At 37.4% G+C, this 23,444-nt stretch overlaps 1 protein-coding gene across 2 annotated transcripts; it reads left to right on the top strand.

The window, feature by feature from the left end:
• The first annotated feature begins 1,791 nt into the window (after window positions 1–1,791).
• On the top strand, window positions 1,792–22,416 carry LOC149799119 (NFX1-type zinc finger-containing protein 1-like). 2 transcript variants are annotated; one of them, XM_089958157.1, is made up of 4 exons: window positions 1,792–2,087; window positions 4,265–4,325; window positions 9,492–15,001; window positions 15,427–22,416. In XM_089958157.1, the coding sequence occupies exons 2-4, from the start codon at window positions 4,315–4,317 to the stop codon at window positions 15,618–15,620; spliced, it is 5,715 nt and encodes a 1,904-aa protein (XP_089814283.1). In that variant the 5' UTR covers window positions 1,792–2,087; window positions 4,265–4,314; the 3' UTR covers window positions 15,621–22,416. The 2 variants fall into 2 exon arrangements, with proteins under 2 accessions (XP_089814283.1, XP_089814282.1); XM_089958156.1 differs by lacking the exon at window positions 1,792–2,087 and adding an exon at window positions 2,995–3,076.
• Window positions 22,417–23,444: the final 1,028 nt, after the last annotated feature.

A 23,444-nucleotide genomic window follows, 5' to 3' on the forward strand; every position in this document is an offset into this window, starting at 1 on the left:
TCCTAGACTCTTACCCACGCAGACAGAGGTGAGATGGCAGTGTTCCGTAACGGAGAGCGCTTTAGACCACTCGGCCACTCAGGGCCCCCAAACATGTAGTTGTAAAAGTGAGTTTAATCATTCATAACATCAGTGATCACTATGGTCCGAACAGATGAACAACATGGTTTGAATAAACCTGTGCGTGTGCTCTCATGTACACGCATTTCGGTTGTCAAAATTGTTTTCAAAAGATTTAAACTGTATTATCTGGTAAAGCTTTAGAAACTAAACAACAAATTAAAGTGCTTCTAGACAATAATGGTCGCGCTGGAACTTAAACTTTTGTTACTGGTCAGACATGTGTATAATTGTTTTCAATTAATTTTGTAAGGTATCATAATGTTTGCCATGTGCTCCAATAATTCACAAAAGAGAACCGCAGTAGCTCAATTGTTAGAGCGTCGAACTCTTAATCCAAAGATCGCAGGTTCAATACCCATTCTGGGCAGTCCGTGTGGGATGCCTCTGTGTCTTTGGGAAGCACGCATCCATTATATTACACTGGCATGATATATCCAACAGTATGTTAAAAATGCCGTTAAAAGAAGTAAATAAGAGTCAATTAATTCACAAACAAGTCATTGAGAAGAATAACCTCATATATATATATATTACTCGGTAGATTTTACTACTGATTGGTTATCAGCTCGGGTTAACCTGGTTGACGTAGATGGGGCTCAAGTGCTGGTCTTCAGAAAGTGTGTGTGTGTGTGTGTGTGTGTGTGATTTGGATTTTTAACGTAGCTTTAACAATTGTTCAGTCATATTGCTACGATGTCTGCAGTTTGGCAGTTTATAGTAAGTCTAACACTGGGACATCATAACGCAGACATTTAGCATCATGTCTCACCCAGTCACATTATCCTGACACCACTTAAACCAGTCCTAACACTAACCTCTTATTGTTGAGTGACAAGCGAGACAGCTGTTAGTACCAATTATTTGTCTTTGGTATGACTCAGCTGGGTTTCGAACCCGCAACCTCCCGCATCCGAGGCGGACGCTCTAACCACTAGACCGTAGGTGCGGTCCCAGCTTCAGAAAGCACATGGTTACTAAATTTAGACTGGGCAATAGTGGTGGCACGAGAGTTCGATGCACCCGGAGGCAATGTTCTTCAGCAATGCCCCTTCCGCGGTGCCCGTGCATGTTCTTTAGTGGCGCCCATGTTTTTCATGTCAGTTGGCAACCTCCCTCCCCCCCCCCCCCATACATTTTGTGAGGAAATGCCCCAGTTAAACAATTGTGAAATGCCATGAAAAGTTAATCTGCAAAATGCAAAGAAAAAAAAAAAAAAACTCCCGATAGCGCCCCAATTTCCTGACGTCTTGGAGAAAATGACCCTCCCACTCTAGAATGCCCCTCCTTCGCGCCTCCACTGTAGGTCAATTCCTGTAATTGATGTTCCTATCGTACGGACAACCACTTGTATCTAATACACATTATCTAATACACATAATTCAAGATGTCCTGAATTTACTGTCTTTCTGGTGGCTATGGTCGATTTCCATTCGGGTTCAACAACCTTTTTCAGTCTTCTCGTATGTCGACGTGTTTGTCAGTAATGTTCTTTTTAAGAAACCCCTGTATCTTACGAAACACTACTCGGTTCTACTTTCACTTTGTATTGATTTATCAGTGTCGAGAAAGTAGCACCGTTATTTGGACAAACCCAGGTGCTTACGTAATGTATTACTACACAGTCTTTGTTTCGCAAAACTTGATGTTTTCTTTATTAAGTTGATGGTTGTTACCATGTGTTATGTCAAATGCATAAATGATTCTTGCACGTGTTATTCCTTGTATAGTGAAACACTAACCAGTTCCATTCAAATAAACAAGGAAGATACTAGCTAGAGTTCAAAGGTCATCGATTCGTATCAGTTACAGGCATATTGCAGGAGGAGACCGATGAATGTATAAAAGCGGAACAATGTTCTGGGATTTACAAATGTTACATTTGGTTTTAGTTTCACTTTGGAATTATTAAATATCAAATTGTGGTCAGAAGCAGGATTAGCTGACAATTGATCACTACTGAGATGGTAAGTCCATTGATAGCGTAACCTTAAGAGTTTTGCTGTGATTAGGTTGTATCATTATGGATGGTTTTCTCTAAGAATATCGTTCTGTTTTGCATGGAATAGTACAGGCTGGCTGAATCTGAACGTTGTACTAGTATGAACATAGATATACACTCAGATAGATTGTCAAATTGATGAATCGGTCGATGCTGATCAACATTTGTTTATTTACGGTGTCTAATATCTCGGGAGTAAAACTAGTCCGAGTTTCCTCTGACCCGTGGCCCCCATTTTTGATATTTGGACATTGATCTTGGGGTGTAGGGTCAGAGTCCACTCCCTATCGAAAAGTTGGAATTTCAATTTGCCAACATCATTTGGTGTCGGCATATGGTAGCCACTTACTAGCCGGCCTAGCAAACTTGAACGACCTTTCATTTGAACGACCTTTCATCAAGATATACCTGCATGAAATCGATATGAATATGACTTATTTTCTCAAAAGTCGCGAGCATAGCATTCGTCGTGTCTTTAATCTGCAGACAGACGAGACGAAAGTACATCGTTGCTGAAATTTGACCTGGATCTCGCCATCTGCATTCCGAGAGACATGATTATACAAATCTCGCAACCTGCACGTCAACCTGCAGGTAAAATTTCAGCAACGACTTACTTTCGTCTCGTCTGTCAGCGGATTAAGATCTAATGAATCCCAAATTTATGCTGGTTAAAGTACACTTCTCTGCTGCCACAGTAAATGGACAGGTCTTGGATGAAGGAAAGAAAATGTGACCTAGCAAAACTTTCCTGACTTCTTCCTTTACTAATTAATATTTCTATATATTCTATTTCTCTGTTCATACTTCTTTCTCTTGTGTACCTGACCGTCATGTAATCCGTTGTTTTCACGTGACGTCACAAAACGTGTGTACTTCCATATCCGCCATTTTGAGCCCCCAGCCCCTCAAATCGGCGCGTAATAACATTGTTCTTCCCGCAAAATTACGAAGGCACGTCTCATTTTGTGCGTAAGAATATAATAAGACATCACATTCTGTTGTGCATGTGAAACGCACGAGACAGAATGCGTGACTGTTCTACTTGTTTTCTTCAAGTAAAACGTTTAAATTTCAACAATCAAGGTTGACTGCAACGGCATACCAGATAGATAAATAGATTATATTACCGTTTGAAAAGTAATTGCCAGCTCAGCAAAATATATCCTGGTAAAGTTTTAATTGGACCATTGCCAAAATCCCCACAGATTGAGCGTATTCTTCCTTTCTGACCTACTTGCCTGAGCCACTAATCAAATTCCGTTGTTCAAATGACCTTCTGTCTTGCAAGCTGTAACTTAAAATCCACAGCAGTGAGTAGCATCATAGAAGTTTGCTCCTTTAATTCGCTTTCCCATATGTAGTTTTCTGAAATGTAAATATCAACAGCCATACACGGTGTATATGTTGTAGTTAATTGTGTGTTTGTTTTTCTTTTCTCATTAGTGTAATCATTTTTGTGCACTTGAGAAAGGAATGGGTAAACCTCGAAAACGTTTGGAATGGTTTCATATCCTTTTTGCACTGTTATTTGTTTGTAAACACATGTATATAAGAATGGTATGTCTTTGTCTATGAAAAGATCAGGGTATTAAAGGAGAGTACAAAGTTTGCATGTATATTCTGATGGACATGTATGTTCTTTGAAAGTAATTACATGTTCGTGTTTTGGCTCATTAAAAGGAGTGAACAGTGTTGTCAGAACTTGTTAATTAAGGCATGAAGTGCATAAATGACCTCCCACCTGTATTAACTCAATGTGCGTGTATTTATCACTTTGCGATTTATGAATCATTAATGATTCTGGCATCTTAAATAAATATAACGTCTCACTCGCTTTTGTGATATATGACTTTGACATAACGGTTTACAAAGGACTTGTGACTGTTATTGTATGATGAGTATGATGATATTGGTGCATTATTTATAAAAATAATAATGATAAGATAGTTTTCATTCTTGTGGTTTGCTTTGGTCAGTTTGCTATCACAAATTCACAAAGACCGGAACGAGTTATTGCAGAGGACACAATTCACAACAATTTATCAGTATATACAATTTACTATTTATCTTTCATATGGTTTCCCAAGTAAAGAAACATTCTCGTTTTAAGTTTTTAACTGTCAGTTATTTTCTTTTCAGATTGGAGGTACCTAGCAAGCTGTAAGGAATAACTTCCCTAGGAATTCACCATGGCAGATAGGTATTTTAGAGAGAGAGAGAGTTTTTTTTATAAAGGATCACAATAGGTGTCACTAGTTCTATAGTGTGAAATTTCGGGTTTTTCGATCCTCAATGATAAATGTTACCATCATTAAAAAATATCATTTTTGGTTAGACATTGATAACATCAGTTTATTTACTTGCTGCAAATTCATACTTCAAAGGAAACCAATCCTTCTGAGCAATTATCAAATCACTGCACAGAGCAGTTTTCAGTTCAACATACAAGAATGAAAACAGCAGAAAATATCACCACCACTCTTATTGTTCATGTTTATTTCATTTTTCAGGGCCATTAAATATATGAATACAAGATATAGATAATTTTAAATCTTTATTAGCTGAATCTTTCTTATTGAAGTTCAATGGCAATTTTGTCTCGTACATTTTTTATTCCCTGTACATAGGTAGCAGTGGGCTGGGGATTCATCCCAATGACTACCTCACAGTTCATTACAAGTGCTCATTGCTTTACAGGGAATAGTGGTTAAAATTAGTAGATAGTATTATATTCTAATTCTAAATTCATTACAGAATTTAATAGGGGCTACTTGAGAGAGAGAGAAAGTATATTTGTTGCACACATGCACACACACACATATATATATATATATACACATATATACATATAAACATACATACATATATGCATGTTATGGCCATTCACTTAATGTTTGGTGCCTTTGGTTTGGTTATCATTATCTAGGAGATAAAAGACCATAGTCTTTTTGCCCAAATTGAGTATTTAATAACTTAAAATATCAAATTAATGGATGGAATTAAAATAGATCTGAGCAGAGATATAGAATAGAATAACACAAGCCCCCATATGTAAAATATAACAATTACATAAACAAAATGAAATTGAACATGACATTTGAAGGATACACTTTCTCTTAGAAAGTAGAATTGCCATATTTATAGCCATTCTGTTATACTGATAAAACAAATTTCATCACAGAATCAAGTGAACGATCAAACTCATTATCAGGATGCCGGAATAATCTGGTTGTTTCGAGTCCCTCAAATTCAGTGTCTGTGACAGGTCAGGGTTGCCATATTCCTTTCCTCTCTCTCTATCCTCCTCCAGCTCATCAGCCATAACCTGGTTGTCAGTTCTCCTTTCTGTGGTGCAGTTATGGAGCTATTTTTCCTTGTGCTTTTCAGAGACTCGCTCCCTTTCCTATGAAGCCAAGTATCTCTTTTCTGTGTTCTCAACTTTCCAGACACGTCTCTTGCAAATTTTTTACAAAAAAGTACTTTCTACTAATTTCAGAGTGAACTTCTTGGCTTCCTACAGAAACTCTGACTATCTTTGTGATTGAGATTATTTAAAACCTTGAGTTTTGTCTGGGAAACAAGGACCCCTCGTTTAGCTTAGCAATCAGGATTAGTTTTTATTTAACCACTGAAAATTTAACATGCCCATAATAGTTAGAATAATTATCTCTATTCAGCCTATATTAATGTATATGTCTGGAAAAAAAGCAAACTTTTATATAACTTATTTCAATTGGCACAGATTGCTTCTCGATTGTCTTTACTTTGTCATTTTCTGCTACTTAACCCAACATTAACATCTCCTCTTCTGTATTTCTAACCATTATCCTAGTGGGAACTAATTAAAATGCAATCATGTCCCCAAACCAGAGCTTACCCCATCATTCGCTGGCTGCAATTTCTGTGAGGCTAGCCCATATATCAAAGTCAATTGTTGTGTGTCATGCTGACCACGTCAAAATGTGCTTCGAGAGCATCTTCAGAATTTTTCCACCCTTACAAGAAACACATACATGCTTGCATGCATGCATACATGCATACATACATGCATTAAAGAGGTACTATGTCACTTTTTGCCGATTATGCCGATACCGCATATAGTCAATTATTAAAATTGCTGATACTGATTATGATACCGATTATTTCATTATTATTTGTCTTATCACAATGACTGGTTCAGAAACATAAACCTATTAGTGTAATGCAAGCAGGTATTTTGCTGTTTGAGTTATAACAAGGTTGTTTATACGGCATGTGAATTTGAACTTCTATACAAAAACCAACAGAAACCAGATAAGAAGTACATTGCTATTTATAGAAAACAACAATCACACAAACATAAAATTTGAAAAACTGTAAAACTAATAATGATAAAACTTATGGTTTGCCAATTCAAGGTACAAATGACTAAAAATGTATTTAGCTAGTCTTTTAACTTATTTTCAGTGATGTAGGTTGCCATTACTAGATTTCAATAAAGGACTAAAAAATGTTAATAATGATAGCCCAATAATAATTAAAATTAATAATATGCATGCTTTAAGACTATAGTTAGACATCACTGTACGCTGGCTGCAGTTAATACTGAAAGTCGAGTTGAGGTAGGTTGTATTTAATCAACAGTAACATTTTTCCCTTCTCGGCAAGTTTAAGATCCACGACGATCCGAAAAAAATCTGGCCTGCACCACTAAACAACTGTTCACTTGGAACGTTTGAAGCTGGTGCAGACAAATAGCGTCTAGCTAATTTGGCCAAGTAGTGGAACTGAAACCTGTGAGCGTTCCACCAGCCATATAAGTCTTCTCATGGCAACAGAGGGATGGCCAGATACAATTCAAGCATCGCATCAATGGCGTCATCCAGGTGGGTTGTTTCGTTGATGGTACGGACAGGTTTGGCACAGGCCACAGAAAACAAATCCCAAAGACGCGACGTTGATGGTCCAGTGGCATTTGTTTCAGTTTTAGCTTGTTTTGTTTTTGGTCGGGGGTTCCTCCTGCTTGTCATCTGACGCAACTATGATGCATTCTGCTCTAAGCCATTCTTTGGATATGGTCAAAAGTAATTCTTCGCTGAATAGGCGATGTTTGAATCGTGGATCCAAGATGGAAGCCAAGACAAATTTCTTTTAGCTGGCAACATCAGCAACGTGTGTGTTCAGTGACATATCACAGAGCATTGTCTGAATACCTTGACTCACTTCATGCTCTCGAGCCAGCAACATTCGGAGCATTTTCAGTATAGAAAGAATGATGGATACTGATGTTTGGCTATCACTTACTTCCTTGGTAATGTCCATGAATAGGCCTAATGTGTCCACAATATTGTTAAACAAGACCCACTGTTGGGCTGTTAGGCTAGGCAGGTCATAGAGAGTAGCATAAGCCTTGTTTTTGTTCATATAACAAAACCAACATATTGTATGTAGAATTCCAGCATGTCTGGACATCCTGGATGAGTTTCTTATGGGCAACACCAAATTTTTCCTGCTGCTCTTTGAGCTGCTGTTGTGCCAGGATGGAGTGCCTGTACTTGCTGGTTATGGATCGCGAGATCGCCAAAACATCTTTGATAGCTCGTTGCAACAGAATGCCATCACAGACAACGAGCTGCAGCGTGTGTGCAAAACATAGGATGCTGTCGATTTCAGCCAGGCGCATTGCTTTAACCATGTTTGCACCTCTGTCATGCAGAAGAACATGGATATGAGTTTTGTGAATGTTGTATTCCTTGCATAATTTGTCCAGTTTGCTCACCAAATATTCTCCTGACTATGATTCATCGAGAGGCATTGCTGATAAAATCACCTGTTTCCGCTGAAAGTCTTTCGTCAGCTAGTGTGCCATAAGACTCAGCAAGGCTATGCCGATGGACAGGTCTGACCATGCATCTGAGATCAAATTAAGGTCTGATTGGGCAGAAACTAAATCATGCACCTTGCTTTGTATCACCTTATGCATGTCAGGTATCAAAGATGTGGAAAAGTACTTCCAACTTGGAATTTTATAGCACGGATCTGCCTTGGCCATCAGACGTCGAAATCCAATGTCTTCAATAACAGAAAATGGTTGCACATCTACTGCTATGAACTCTAAAATAGCTTTGTGCCAACTAATAGCTCTCAGGTCATCAAATGCAAATGGGTGCTTCCGGTCCAGCATAGCATCAATAGTCATTGTATGAGGAGTTGCTGCAGCTGCTGAGTTTAACTGTGCAACATGCTTTTCTTTTCTGTCTGCCAGAAACAGGCCATGTTTGATGATGTGGTTGCAGTGCAATTGCTGGACAAGATTTGATGTCGTATAGTTTTTATAGACCTTTCCACCTCTGGAAATGTTTGTTTTGCAAGGTGTGCAATTTGCTTTGGACTCGTTGACTGCACCTACTTTGAAGTAATTCCAGACTAAAACTTGAGTGTTTTGAGTTTGACATTATGCATAGGCTTGGTAGTATATTTAATAGTGTACAATCTCTAGTCAGTATTAATAATCCAATCAATTCATGCTCTTGAAACAATGTTTTAAATCAAGTAAGTTACTACTATGTTGTCCACTAGGCTGGATGGATGCATGCACCACGCTGAACCAGCTCAACAGCTGGGGTATCCAAGGATAAAGTCGTTGGTCTTGGCATGCCAATATCAGTGCTGCTTGATATTTGTATGTCTGCATTCAGCTGCTTCAGTGTGCGACCGCTATTCATTGATTAGCAGCATTGCAGGACTGGCTTAAGAACAGATTAGCTATAGTGAGTCATAGTTTCATAGCAGTTGGAAATTTTGCTAGCCATCTGTCTATTTATCTGCTAATGTGTATGCTGGAAGTTCAACAGCCACACGAGGCCTCATTGGCTGGTTGGCTGCTGTGATTGGGATGAGTGCATGAATGGTATTGATAATTTGTTGTGTGCAGACAATCAGCGGTAGCTTACAGCAAGCGTGTTAAAAAGTATTTACTTTTAAGAATATATTTTCTTTCAGTTAACCCCCAAATCAAATGTTTATTCCTTAATTTCCACTATTTAATTCTGATTTAAAATTCAAGCCATGTCAAGATGAATGTTATGATTGAATTTATAGTTTAGAAATTTGTTTGCATCGGCACAGATTATTTCTGCCAGTACCAATTGTTCTAATAATTGGCCCGATTATGAGTATGGCCGATTAATCGGTACAACTGTAATATACATACATACATACATACAGATATAAATTTCATCCTGTGCTTAATAATCATAAATTTTATGTACCAAAAGCATATTTAACATTTGTAACAATGTCAATTAATTAAGAAGGAATCTAAATTTCTTAAGAGGAAAATTTAACATTTACAGTGATAATATTTAATTTTATTTCATTGTTAAAGGTGGCGACAAGGAGTTAGGAACCAAGAAAGGCTAAGGGAACGTTTGGAAAATCCTGAGATAGACAGACATGAAGAACACCCTGGGCATAACAGAAATGATCGTGTTGCTGTTGGAGGTAGAGGTGCCCTAGTACGTGGGGGTAGAGGAAGAGGAGGAAGAGGCCGAGATGAGGTCATAAGGGGCAGAGGGGCTCGTGGAAGGGGAAGAGGACAAAGGGATGATGAACATAGAGGTGTCGATGGTGCCAACAGACTTCGTGGAAATAGAACTATAGGATATATGCGACTTCGTGAATTAGCTGATGAGGAGCCAAGTGAGATCATTCAGGTGTTGACCACCACTGTGGACAATGGTATTCTACAAAGATCTGTCACTAAATGTTCAGATGACGGTCCCTACCTTAAACAGTTTCTGAGAGTTCTGGCAAAAGCATGTGAGTGTCATTCCATGGATGCAAGTCTGTTGTTAATTTTAAATACTGTGAGACACGATGAGTTTACAGATAGCATGGTAGGCTACACCACATTTGCATTTCGTGAAGTTCAAGAGGGAGATGTAGTGAAGCACGTACAACAAATGAAAGACCTTATCTTTGTCGCACGACAGTTATGTATTCGAATGCCAAATGCTAGTCTGGCACTTTGTCTTGGTCTGCGTGCTGCCATTGAATTTGTTATAGATGCTATGGTCAACACCCCGGAGGGATTAGATGATAGTTTGCTGCAAGAATATCAGGCTTTCAAAGAACATGCAAATAATATCCTTAAAGGTCAACAAAAGAGAGGGAAAAAGCAAAAAGAAGGGGGTGATGATGATAGAGAACCTGATGATGATTTCCGTCAATATGAGGTCTTCCCACGATCAGTAGAACTGGACACAAATGCAAAACCATTTTTGCGGAAAAACAAGAAAAGAGGTGGTTATGAAGACCTAAATCATTACCTTGATATACAATATAGACTTCTTAGGGAAGATTTTGTAGGTCCTTTGAGAGATGGTATAGCCGAATTTCTGCAAGTTGTAAGAGAAAATCGAAAAATCAAGCGTTTCCAAGATGTCAGAATCTACAATCACGTACGAATCATTACTCCCGTTTGCACAGAATCTGGATTATGTCATGCAATTCAGTTTGATGTGAGTCACATGAGAGCTCGCTGGGAGTCGTCAAAACGGCTTCTTCATGGATCCCTCCTCTGTCTGTCAACAGATTTGTTTGAGACCTTCTACTTTGCAACCGTCACAAACAGGGATCCCAAAGACCTTAAAAAGGGTATTCTGCAAGTGAAGATTGAACATAATTTCGACACTATTCGACAGCTTCAGAAAATGGAATTTACGATGGCAGAGACAACAGCCTATTTTGAGGCATATCGCCATGTTCTTGCTGGTCTTCAAAACATACGTGAAGGAGATTTACCCTTTGAAAAGTACATTGTCAGGTGTGAGACTGACGTGAAGCCACCTTTGTACCTAAGGAATAATCCAGATATCAAGTTCGATTTAAGACCCCTTGTTGATGAAAACTTTATCATTCAGGAAGAGTCTAAGCTAACAGCAGAAACCAGACCTAGGAGAGATCATAATGATTCTTTCAGTGTGGTATCAAGACCAGCAAAGGATGTCAGAATACTAGACAGATCCAGCTGGCCACCAGCTGGCCTTCTGCATTTGAATTGTTCTCAGTATGAGGCTGTGATTTCAGCGCTAACAAAGGAATTTGCAGTTGCACAGGGTCCACCAGGCACTGGGAAAACATATATTGGTTTGAAGATAGTTAAGGCTTTGCTCTACAATCGCGATGTATGGTCCAAAAACCCTGAAACCGGCAATCTAGATCCACGTCCGATGTTGGTTGTTTGTTATACGAATCATGCCCTTGATCAGTTTCTAGAGGGAATCTACAAATTCTACAAGGGAGACATTGTGCGTGTGGGAAGTAGGAGCAATAGTGAAGTGTTGCAGAAATGCTCGCTGAAAAATTTCCGAGGTCGTGTTGGAAATGAAGCTCTTTTCCGAAATAAGGGTGCAGCTTTTCGGGCTCTTTCTGATTTGAAAAGAAAATTAGATGTGATTGGAGAGAGAATCAAAGAGGCACAAACAGAAATACTTCATGAAGAATTTCTCCGTCCGTTCATGGACATGGAATACATGAGGCTGACTGATGGTTTCAATGACCTTATTTACATGTATCCGGAAGTCAGAAAGCAGTTACCAAAAAGGTATTCTGTCATAGTAGAATGGCTTGGCCTGGGTAATGTTGCGCCTGAAATCGAAATTGAAGGAGACATAGAGAGAAGAGGGCAAAATCCTGGACCAGCAAACAATGCGGACAGAGAGAATGCTAGAAGGCAAGATCAGGCAATTGATAGAGAAGTAGTGCGTGCAATAATGGAAGAATTTGGAGATGGAAACCAGGAGGATGAACTTGTTGATGTCGAGGACGAGTTGAATGCAGTTCAGAATCAACGACTGCTTGATGATGGTATGATTTCTGACGATGAAGAGCCTGGGATGGAACATATAGCTCTTGATGAAGAGCAGAATCCTATATCATTAACCGCAGTTGCCTTTCGTGTGGACGACATAGACAGACAACCCAAAGGCACTGAAAAGAATGTTTGGGAAGTTCAAAAAGAACAAAAGAAGAAAATAAAGAAAACAGTGCGTTATGAACTGGCTCAAAATGACATAATGAGCAAAGCTGAAGCAGATGGACTGCAAAATATCTGGACAATTCAACAAAGAGATAAATGGCGACTTTACCGAAGGTGGATTTCACTCTATAAAGAATATCTTCTGAGGAAAATAGATCCTGAAGAGATTGACATTGCTGCCAGAAGGTTCAATGAAGCTCGCATGCAAGAAGACAAAGAGATCATGCGTCGAGCTACTGTCATTGGGATGACCACTACTGGTGCGGCTAAATATCAATCCATTCTGCAAGAGATTCGACCCCGTGTCATTGTTGTAGAAGAGGCAGCTGAAGTTTTAGAGGCACATGTCATCACTACACTCAGTAATGGGTGTGATCATCTTATACTAATTGGAGACCATAAACAGCTCAAACCAAACCCGACAGTATTCAGGCTTGCTAGAGACTATAATTTAGACCTGTCATTGTTTGAGAGGATGTTAAAGAATGAAATGAAATGGGACTGTCTTAATTTGCAGCATAGGATGAGACCAGACATCGCCGATTTGGTTCGCCATATCTACCCAAGTCTTGAGGATGACGAATCAGTTCAAAATAAGGAACTTATCAAGGGCGTGTCATCTTTCATGTACTTTATAGACCACAGTTATCCTGAGCAACATGAAGAAGATCTGAAGAGTCATTCTAATACTCATGAAGCAGAGTACATTGTAGCATTCTGCAGATATTTGCTGCAGCAAGGCTATGAACCCTCTCAGATTACTGTTCTTACTTTGTACTCAGGACAGCTCTTTTGTCTGCGGAAACTCATGCCTAAAAGTATGTTCGAAGGTGTTCGTGTTACCGTGGTCGATAACTATCAAGGAGAAGAAAACGATATCATTATTCTGTCTTTGGTTCGAAGCAATAAAGAAGGGCATATTGGCTTTCTTAGTGTCGAAAATAGAATTTGTGTGGCATTGTCGAGAGCAAAGACAGGATTTTATTTAATAGGAAATTTTGACTTGCTTTCTAAAAGTTCTGAGCTGTGGAAGAAAATGGTGCAAACCATAAAAAAGAAAGGCTTATTTGGTCCAGAACTGAAACTCTATTGTCAGAATCACCCTAATGATGAGGGTATTACAGCTGCTGTACCAAAGGATTTCAACAAAGTTCCAGAGGGAGGATGTTCCAAAAAATGCGAGTATCGTTTGAACTGCGGACATGTTTGTCAAATGTTTTGTCATGTGCTTGATCCTGAACATAAAGGTTACAGATGTCAAAAGCCATGTGGAAAGACCATGTGTGTAAATAATCATAAGTGTTCCAAACCGTGCTATATGAACTGTGGAGACTGCAAGACGCTCATATCAAAGACAATACCAAAATGTGGACACGAACAGTTAGTCCCATGTCATCTTCGGCCTGCTAGCTTTTCATGTCTAGCTCCATGTGATAATATACTGTCATGTGGTCACAAGTGCCAACGACAGTGTGGAGACGTGCATACAAGTGAATGTGTTGTGCCTGTTCATAAAACATGGCCATGTGGACACAAAGGGATAGTGTCCTGCTACAAACAAGACATCGAAACCTGCAGGCAATACTGCGGGGAAATCTTACATTGTGAACACCAGTGCGAAGGAACATGTGGCGATTGTTCTGAGGGGAGATTACATAAGCAATGTATGAAGAATTGTAGCAGGACACTTGTCTGTGGGCATCAGTGTAAAGATATGTGTAACAATTGTCCTCCCTGTAAACTGATGTGTGAAAACAGATGTAGCCATAGCAGGTGCACAAAATCATGTGGAGAGGAATGTGTATCCTGTAGAGAACACTGTGACTGGCATTGTGAGCATTTTCAGTGTACTAAGCTTTGCTATGAACCATGTGATAGACCCCGCTGTAATCACCCCTGCCGTAAGAGACTTCCATGCCAGCATACCTGTATCGGCTTGTGCGGAGAGCTATGTCCAGATTTGTGCAGAGTCTGCAACAAAGATGAGGTAACTCAGATCTTTTTTGGTTCAGAGGATGAGCCTGAAGCCCGATTCATTCAGCTCGATGACTGTAAACATATTTTTGAGGTAGGATCTATGGATACATGGATGGATACTTCGGGTGAAAACAATGGAGACAGGACAATACAGTTAAAGCTATGTCCTCGATGCAAGACTCCAATAAGACGGAATCTTCGATATGGCCATATCATCAACTCTGCTCTTAACGATATTGAAAAAGTAAAGACACTTGTTCGAGGTGAAAAGAATAGGATGAGGACATTAAAGTCGGGTATAGAGTCCAAAATAAGACTCCATTTCAGAAATATTGAACATTGTCCTGAATACAGTGAACTGAAACTATTAAGAGATGTAGCAGAATCAGAACGAGAGCTTGTTGCTTTGGACACTCAAATAGAATTCTTAATATCTGCCAGGAAACTTAAAGAAAAATGGGACAATTACATCGATTTTACTCGGGTCTCAGAAAGAAAACATGCTGTCCGCGATCTACAGATATTAAAAGACTGGATCCTGATCCGGCGAAATGTGTTGACCGACCAGGAGATCGATGATGCCTCACAGGAAATTGCACGTATTGAAGCATATTTTAAGCTTGTGCAGTTTTCAAAGAAGATAGAAGAACGCAGGGTCCAAGTGGACGAGATGCTGAGAGTTGAGATGAGAGATGCTGAAAATATTGTCAAAGACGGGAAGAAATTTTCCTCAGGTCGAGAAGCTCTGGTAAGGGCTTGTCTACAGAAGTTGAAAGACATCTGTCCTCTCAGCGGTCTTGGTATCAGTGAGGAGGAGCGTGTTGTAATCCTGAAGGCGATGGGTCTTACAAAAGGGCACTGGTTCAAGTGTCCAAAGGGTGGGTGTAACTGTTATGAATAGAGTCTGAGCTGTGCAAAGCTAAATTAGAAAATAATATATGCATGTAACAAGATTGTTACCAATGCTGATTCATATGATAACATATAAATTTCCATGAATAATCGTGCAGTCTTATAGGTACAAACACTTCTCCTTGATTTTCTTTTATGCGAACTGTCTAAATAATTCATTGTATTATTATTATTATGATTATTATTTTTATTATTTCATTCAATTGAATAATGAAGATTTTCTTATTAACATAAAATTCCTGTGCTCAAGTTTAGAAATGTTAACAAATTTAATTATGTTTACAGATTTTACCATTGTGCATGATGCTTATGAATATGGTTTAACAATTTTGCTGACAACAAAATGACTTTTGTGAGCAAATACAGTTACCCTTTTTATGTTATTTCTCAGGTCATGTTTATGTGATCGCAGACTGTGGTGGAGCCACAATGGAGGGTAAATGTCCAGAATGCGGTAGTACGATAGGTGGACAGAGGCATCGTCTTAGAGAGGATAACGCTGTTGCCACAGAGATGGATGGGGCCACCATGTCAGCTTATGATGCCTTAGTAAACATCAACCCAGTGGGTTTGATGTTAGATTGATATTTTATTATATGATGTAGGATTTCTATATCAGTCTTTCTTCACTGAGCATTTTTGCAGTTAGAGGTCTGTTAGAAAATTTGGCTTTAATTATGCTGTGTACTGTTTCGTGAAAGTAAATAATCATTTTTGTATTGCCATTTTGCTAGCACTGATTAAGTATACAGTGTGTCTACATTCAGAGATTAAAGGAGTTGGTTTTTAGCTTCACTGATCACGGACCAGATGAGTTTATGTAATGGCATGTGGTCCATTGTAAATAAGCAAAAATTTGTTATCACTGCTTCTCTTAAACTAATAGACTGATTGGCATCAATCTTGCACGCACCTAAAAGACTTCTGATGATATTGGTCCAAAGTGAAAATGGTGACGGTCATATATCAAAATGTGGTGGTCTTAGTAGCTTTTTTATTTTTTTTAGCTATTTCTTCTGAACAGATGTTCATATAAACGTGTTGTTCATTAAAAGACTTGTATCCAGTTGGTCCTAAATGAAAATTGGGTTGATCAGACTTCCAGTATGATGGTCATAGTGGCCATCTTGTAAACCTTGTCATTCTTAGTTCTCTGTTAGGGGTTATTGTATCGACATCAAAGTTTTCTCTAGAACAGTGTGCATTATGTGTAGTGGATTACACTGTGACCTCCCAAATTTACTAATCTCATAACAGCAATTTCTAACAACTTAATACCAAAGTGGCTGATCTTGCCAACATTTAAAAAACAAAATCTTACAATATTTACTTGTTCCATATTAAAATGCAGATCCAGCTCCCAAAATGGCTGCCTTGAAAGCCATCCTGAGAATCATTATGTCTACTTCACCTGAGTGGATGAGTGTATTAACATGGGGTTATAGCATTATGTAGCTGGTTCTGAATGAAAAACGGTGCTCATTGACCTCCCCAAAGTATATAGTGGCCATCTGAAAATACTCCTCACTCATCTTGGATATGTCTTGGGGACATTTTTAATTACGTAAACACTTCTTGCATTAATTCATTGGATGAAAATGGTGCAAATCTAATCACAAACATATCAGCACTTTGTGAAGGAGTTTTGAAAACCTAACTGACCTTGGAGTTATAACATATAATCTTTTGCACTTAACTGAGCTTATGTACATGGTGATTTGTGCACGTGCAGGTGAATTTTGACCAAACTTTGTAATATGCCCATTCCATTGAACAGATTGATAATTTGGGTAATCAGATGTACTGATATGTGAGCATGACTATGCAGAAAAGTATGAATGGATTTGTTTTATTAATTTAACCTAGTTTGTGATTAATCTGAATGATACCATTGCAGCAACTTCAAGGGTGTTGGCAAAAAAATCCACCATTAATTACAGATTTAATGAAATGCATGATGTGGTTATATGCATGCATTGTCTGTGCTTGAGCAAGTTTATTGATCTTCCATTCATGACATCATTTTAAAGGTAAAATGCCACTATAAATAGCCATATGTTGTGCTTACAGATACCTTGTGAACATGTTAAGTCATTGCCCAAAAATAGTCTTGTTACTGAATTTGGTATATAGCACATTTTCAAAAGTACCAAAGATTGTTTCAGAACTCTGCAGTTAAAAATAAAAAATAATTGGAAATCGTTTATGACTGGTAAAGTGAGTTTACTATTATGTTGCTATTATTTTATGTACAGCAAGACAGATGAAAACATGCTCATTGTCATGTCACCAGTGATTTTCTATTTTGATGAAAATGTACCACGAAATCAACATTGGTTTCAAGTATCATTAAGTTAAAAGTATTAATACATATGAAATAAACAAATGTTATTTTATCTTTCTATCTTACTATAGTGCCAATGCATGAAATAGACAAATGTTATTTTATCTTTCTATCTTACTATAGTGCCAATGCAGTTCAGTAATATTATTCTGACTTTTCTGCATCAGTGAAGGATGTCACTTATGCTCATAAGAAAACAGCTACAAAGGTTAAACAGATCATCATATGCTTTTTGAATTGGGCCTCATGGCTGTACATTGAAGGTTTCATAATGGGTAATTGCACTAAATATTAGTCATTTAATTCCAATGCAGCTATTCTCAGAATGCAGCATAACCCATGTTGATATACACCAAGTCAAACCTGCCATAACAGTCACCTTTATATAGCAGGGTCACTTGGTCTCAATGGACATTCCAGTTTAGCCAATGAAATTTCCTCTATCATGTTACGAATGATCATCTGGTTTCCTAAGTCAACGGCCAGATGTTACCTACTGAGGGTAAAGTCTTGCTCATATTTGATATTAAACACGCGATGGAACAGTATTTCAACTTAAAAAGTATCACCAGTCTTTGAAAAATGTGACCCGACAGTCATTTGGTTGACATTTTTGCGGTGAATTCTTTTGGATATGAAAGTTTGCCAGTTGCTTAAAGTACTACTACTAAAATTACTACTACAACTACTACAAATGATAATAATAAGGCATACAAGGCAATAATACCACTAAATGATAATCATCACAATCATTGTCATCTTAATAATAGTGATACAGGATTTATTTATGAATCAAGTTTGTAAACATGCATCCAGAAGTCATCTGTATATTAAATGACACTTTGGCCATTTACCTTGAGTGATTGTTATTAACAGGTTTGATTGTATATAAATTGTGTGAAAAATAGTAATTAAGAAAGCCAGCCCAGAAAATGAAACTAATGTACTGAATATTCACCAAAATCTGTATGTGTATATATATATATATATATATATATATATATATATATATATATATATATATATATATATTAGTTTTAGTAATGCTTAATATACATACATGAGATGTTATTATGCAAACAGGAAATTATTCGCAGCATTGATCAACTTTATTTGCTTATATATCTGCCTATACTTATGTCAGGCAAGTTGCTACTTGCCATATGTAGCAATATTTAGATATTATGTATCTTGTACATTGTTCTTGCAGTTTGTGATATTTAATCATTATTTGTAAAACAAAAACTAAAGTGAAAATCGACAACCAAATACAGTGGAACCAGCTATATAGACACCACTTGTTGTACATATAAGCTTTGTTCTGTTCCCCAGTTTGTATAAATTTTACTACAAAACAACTTGCAAACAAGACCACTTATAGCCTGTTCTGTTGTGCAGTTTCCGGACAGACATTTTAATTTGTTTTAGCATTGTTATCATGATACGTGACCTTCAGTGACAAATGTGTTGCATAGTGATGTATAGAAGTCACTCTGGACACAACAGATTGCAGCTGTAAAAATTGACAGTATTACGTAGAAATGCCAGTGTGTTTCTACCCACTGTTGTGATTCATTGGATTCTCAAGTGAGGTAGTTTTAAGACACAACTCAAGCAGTCTCCATAGACACTCAGTTGGTGATATTTTTGCATACTGTATACAGAATGGGAACCAAGCAACTTTTTGCGGGAATGCGACTTGATCAGTAGGAACCTACCCTCATCAAAAAACTGAGGTCACTGTGATCCATATTTCATGACTCACTTACTTGGGTTAATTATTGTCTTTGTTCTTCATGCTTATTAAAATAGAAGACATACATACATGCATGCATGCATCCATACATACATACATACATACCAGAACAAGGAAAGATCACTGTGGCCTGAATTTCATATTTTACTGACTTAGGTCAAGATTTTACGTTTGCCTTATGATCCAGTACTTTTGTTACATGCTATGTACATATTGTTCTATCCAAATTCATAAAACTTGGAGAGGAGGTGCAGCCTGATGAGCAACACTACTTTCTCTTTTCAGCACTAGGTCATTATGGCCCATTTGTTTTATGCTTCACTGGCATCTGTTTTATGTAGTATTTGATGTTCATTTCTCTGGCACTTGTCGTGTTAGAATCAAGAAATTGATGATGATCTATATTAGTACAACTCATACATTAGTAGAAACTCATCATGACCTATATTTCATCTTTTATTAAGCTTAGTGTTTAGCTAATGATCACATAAATTTGTCATGATGTTTCCATACTGTTCCTCCTAGAATCATGACATTTAGACAGGGAATGCATCTTGATAAATACTACACCTTTATTGCCATGTGAAGCAGATTTTAAAGAACAAATATTTAATAAGAAATAATAATAATATGCGGATCTTAAAAACTCTTTACACAGCCTTTACTTTAATATAATAGAAAATAATGTTATTTTCTCTTTTGTATGCATTTTATGCTCTCGAATGCATATACGTAGATGTGTACAGGGTTTAATGTATGTCAGTACAATACAAGCTATAAAGTGCCATTTAAAAATTTAATTCTACAAGTGTTAAAATAAATTTAAAAAAATATCCCATAGTACATACCCTAAACTAATGATGCTACTTTAGTTAAAAAGAGGGTGAACATTTTGTCAGGATCACTTTTGTCTGAATTTATCTTGATGGTATATAGCAACGAATGCTTCGTTCAGGTGACATATGTAATCATTAATTTCACCCAGGTTTCCTGATAATTTTGAACTTTTTGTACTGTATTTTATATTCATACCTACCTAGTCGGTATTAGATGTTTCATACCTACCTATAGTTGGTAGTACATGTTTCATACCTACCTAAAGTCGGTATTACATGTTTCATACCTACCTATAGTGGGTATTACATGTTTCATGCCTACCTATAGTGGGTATTACATGTTTCATGCCTACCTATAGTGGGTATTACATGTTTCATGCCTACCTATAGTGGGTATTACATGTTTCATGCCTACCTATAGTGGGTATTACATGTTTCATGCCTACCAGTAGTCCGTATTACATGTTTCATACCTGCCTATAGTCAGTATTACATGTTTCATACCTACCTATAGTCGGTATTACATGTTTCATACCTACCTATAGTCGGTATTACATGTTTCTATGCAATTTTTTATCTGACTAGCATCTCATTTTATCGCCATATGCATTTGTATCAATTGTACCTGCTAAAAAAATACATTGTTAAAGTTGCATAATGCAGATTTGATTGATGATTAAATTCTATATTTGATTCACTAGTATATTATAATAATGTGCATCCTGTATATACTTAGAAGCAGAATTATGCAAAATATGACATGATTTATTTGCACAATTAACTATCTACATTTTATTTTTATTATAAGTGTTTTTAATAATTAAAACACATATTCAGTTAAACTGAAGAGCTTTTTCTGCTTGCTATCATTTAAATATACACTTTTATTTATTTATATATGCAATTAGTTAATGAATTACTTATTATAGAGCATTGACTGATTGTCCAGTGTTATTTGTACAACTGCCAACATAGGTGCTTGTCTTTAATGGTGTTTTATATTATTCAGGATCTTACTCTGTATATAATGAAGAATAAAGTACAGCCACCATCTTAGCTTCCATCAGTAGGGGTATATCGGCAGATAATAATCCCTTGCAGATTTGGTACTTGTGGATACGTTTTCAAAACAATCTTATCTGGGTAATTCCATGCAGACGTAGACTTCTGCTTCCTATTCTCTTGTCTTAGATGATGTGTCACTTTTACAGTGGCATATTAGTAATTAAATGCTTTTTTTCAGTCATGCCATTAGCTGTCGAAGTGTTGTATAGTCCTAGGATTTAGTTCAAACAAATGTAAAAGGAAGATTCTGTGAGGGAGAAGCAATCTGCCTATACAAGTCTATGCAAAGATGATGACTGGTCATGCTTTGTATTTATTATATACAGGGTATGATTCCCCTCCCCCCCTCAAAAAAAATGGAAGTACTACCTTCGTCTAGGTCTTGTGCTGTCGCCAACGCCTACTGTGCATTCCAGAGGATTTCTCAATACCCACGACTTGTTTAAACCTTCAGACAGTTATGATAAGGTTAACTGAAATATCTGCATGCATGCATAATAGCTGTTGCAGGTAAAGTATCACTATTTTGGGACATTGACTGACCTATTGTGATAATTTAAAAATGTGTGTATATTTATTTCTGGTTTATAAGACAGATTGTTTACTCTTTGTATTGCATAACATAGGGAAATCACTTTCATTGATGTAATATTTCTGCAGATGCACACGTACTAGACGTCATCAGTCGATAGGATATATCACTACCTGTTAGAAGAGCTGTTAGGAAGTGGTGCTTTCCAAGTCCACAGTTTCTTTTAATATCTTCCTTGGTCAGTTTTTGAAGAAATAAAAGAAAAAATATGGACAAACCTAAGCACGAGTAATTTTTTTTTCATGCAACAGTTGTTCCTAAACATATATTTGATTTAATTTTGTTCAGACTGCTTTATTCGAGACAACCGAGCATGATTGACAGATGCATGAAATAGTACATTAATTTCCTCATATTCAGCAGCAAATATTTGACCATAGTCATTCAGTTGTATCAAAAAAGTAGATAGGTATTGTATTAATGATCATGTCCCATTTTCATTAGCCCAAGTCATATAGATGAGACCAAATTTAAGGAATTTCATTGGTCAGTATTAGCTAATCACTGACTTCTAGAGTTGAAGTTCAGACTTGAGTTCTGATGGCGAAATTTATGCCACACTGACATTCTTTTTCTGTTTATATTTTGTACTTAATGCTTGTTTGTTTAGACACCACCACTCTTAACTTTAAATACTTGTCATGTTAGTGTGCAAGGCATGATGAGCAGGCGAGATAAAGTTTATACCAGATTTTACTTGCATTTTATATGCTGTACTGTTCACTTATTTTGTTGATTTGTGTTGTTATAAATGACAGCTATTTTCATTGAATAAAAAAATAAAGTTAGTCCTTATGGTTTTTTTTGTTGGTTGCAACAAACACCAGATAATCATTTTTCCATCTCATATGTTACTACACTTAAAAATTTGTATAGGTCAAATCAGTTTAGCTCTACTGGCCATAGACCAAAAGAGTATTATGAGATGATCTCTGGTTCATCATCCTTCCCTAGGCACACATTTGCTATCTTAATATCACTTCATCAGGTAAACTACTTGGAGAATTGACATTAAACTTTGCTCAAAATTTTATCGTATGGTCAGTTTGGTCCTATATGAAAATGTTGCCACTTGGACATCCAATATGGATACATCAGTGGCCTTCTTGATTTTGTTAGCGCAGTTCCTACATTAATGGTCATATCAAGCTGATAGTTTAACAAAATGATGCCTCTCTGACACATAATAAGACCACCTCGCCAGCCATCCTGAAAATCATTGTATTGCTACTTCTTTTAGACTGATCGTCACATCGACATGGGGTTCTCACCAAAAGTCTCTTTATGATGTTTAGTTGGGTCTAAGGAAAATTTTGCCTTGTTGACATCGAATATGCTTACCATGGTAGCCATCTTGACAGTTGTTTGATTGCTCTTCTGAGCAGAATGGCTACATCAATATGGGGTTTTCACCTAAAGACTTCTAGTTTGTCATAAAGAAAATGGTACCAATCTGACATCCACCATGGCTACCATGACAGCCGCTTGAAAATATTCGTATCACAATGCCTCATGAAGGGAAAGTCATATCAACATGAGGTATTCAGCGGAAATTTTATGGTGCCTAGTTGGTCCTCTGACAATGGTATAAAATGTTACATCCAATATGGCTTCCTGTAGTTGTTGTTATGGGGTCTAATGCCATTTTTCAGCACAAGATGTATATGATGGCCAGTATAACTGGTGCAGGAAAAATCCCGGGAAGAATCACCAACCCACAGGAAGCTACTGGCAAGCTTTCTCTAGTACCCACATTGTCCGAGCATGAGAATCAAACCCACGGGGAGACAGAGGTGAGACGGCAGTAACAGTAAGT

Source organism: Sinohyriopsis cumingii, chromosome 5 (genome assembly GCF_028554795.1).
Source record: "Sinohyriopsis cumingii isolate HCF-2022 chromosome 5, ASM2855479v2, whole genome shotgun sequence".
Taxonomy (NCBI): domain Eukaryota; kingdom Metazoa; phylum Mollusca; class Bivalvia; order Unionida; family Unionidae; genus Sinohyriopsis; species Sinohyriopsis cumingii.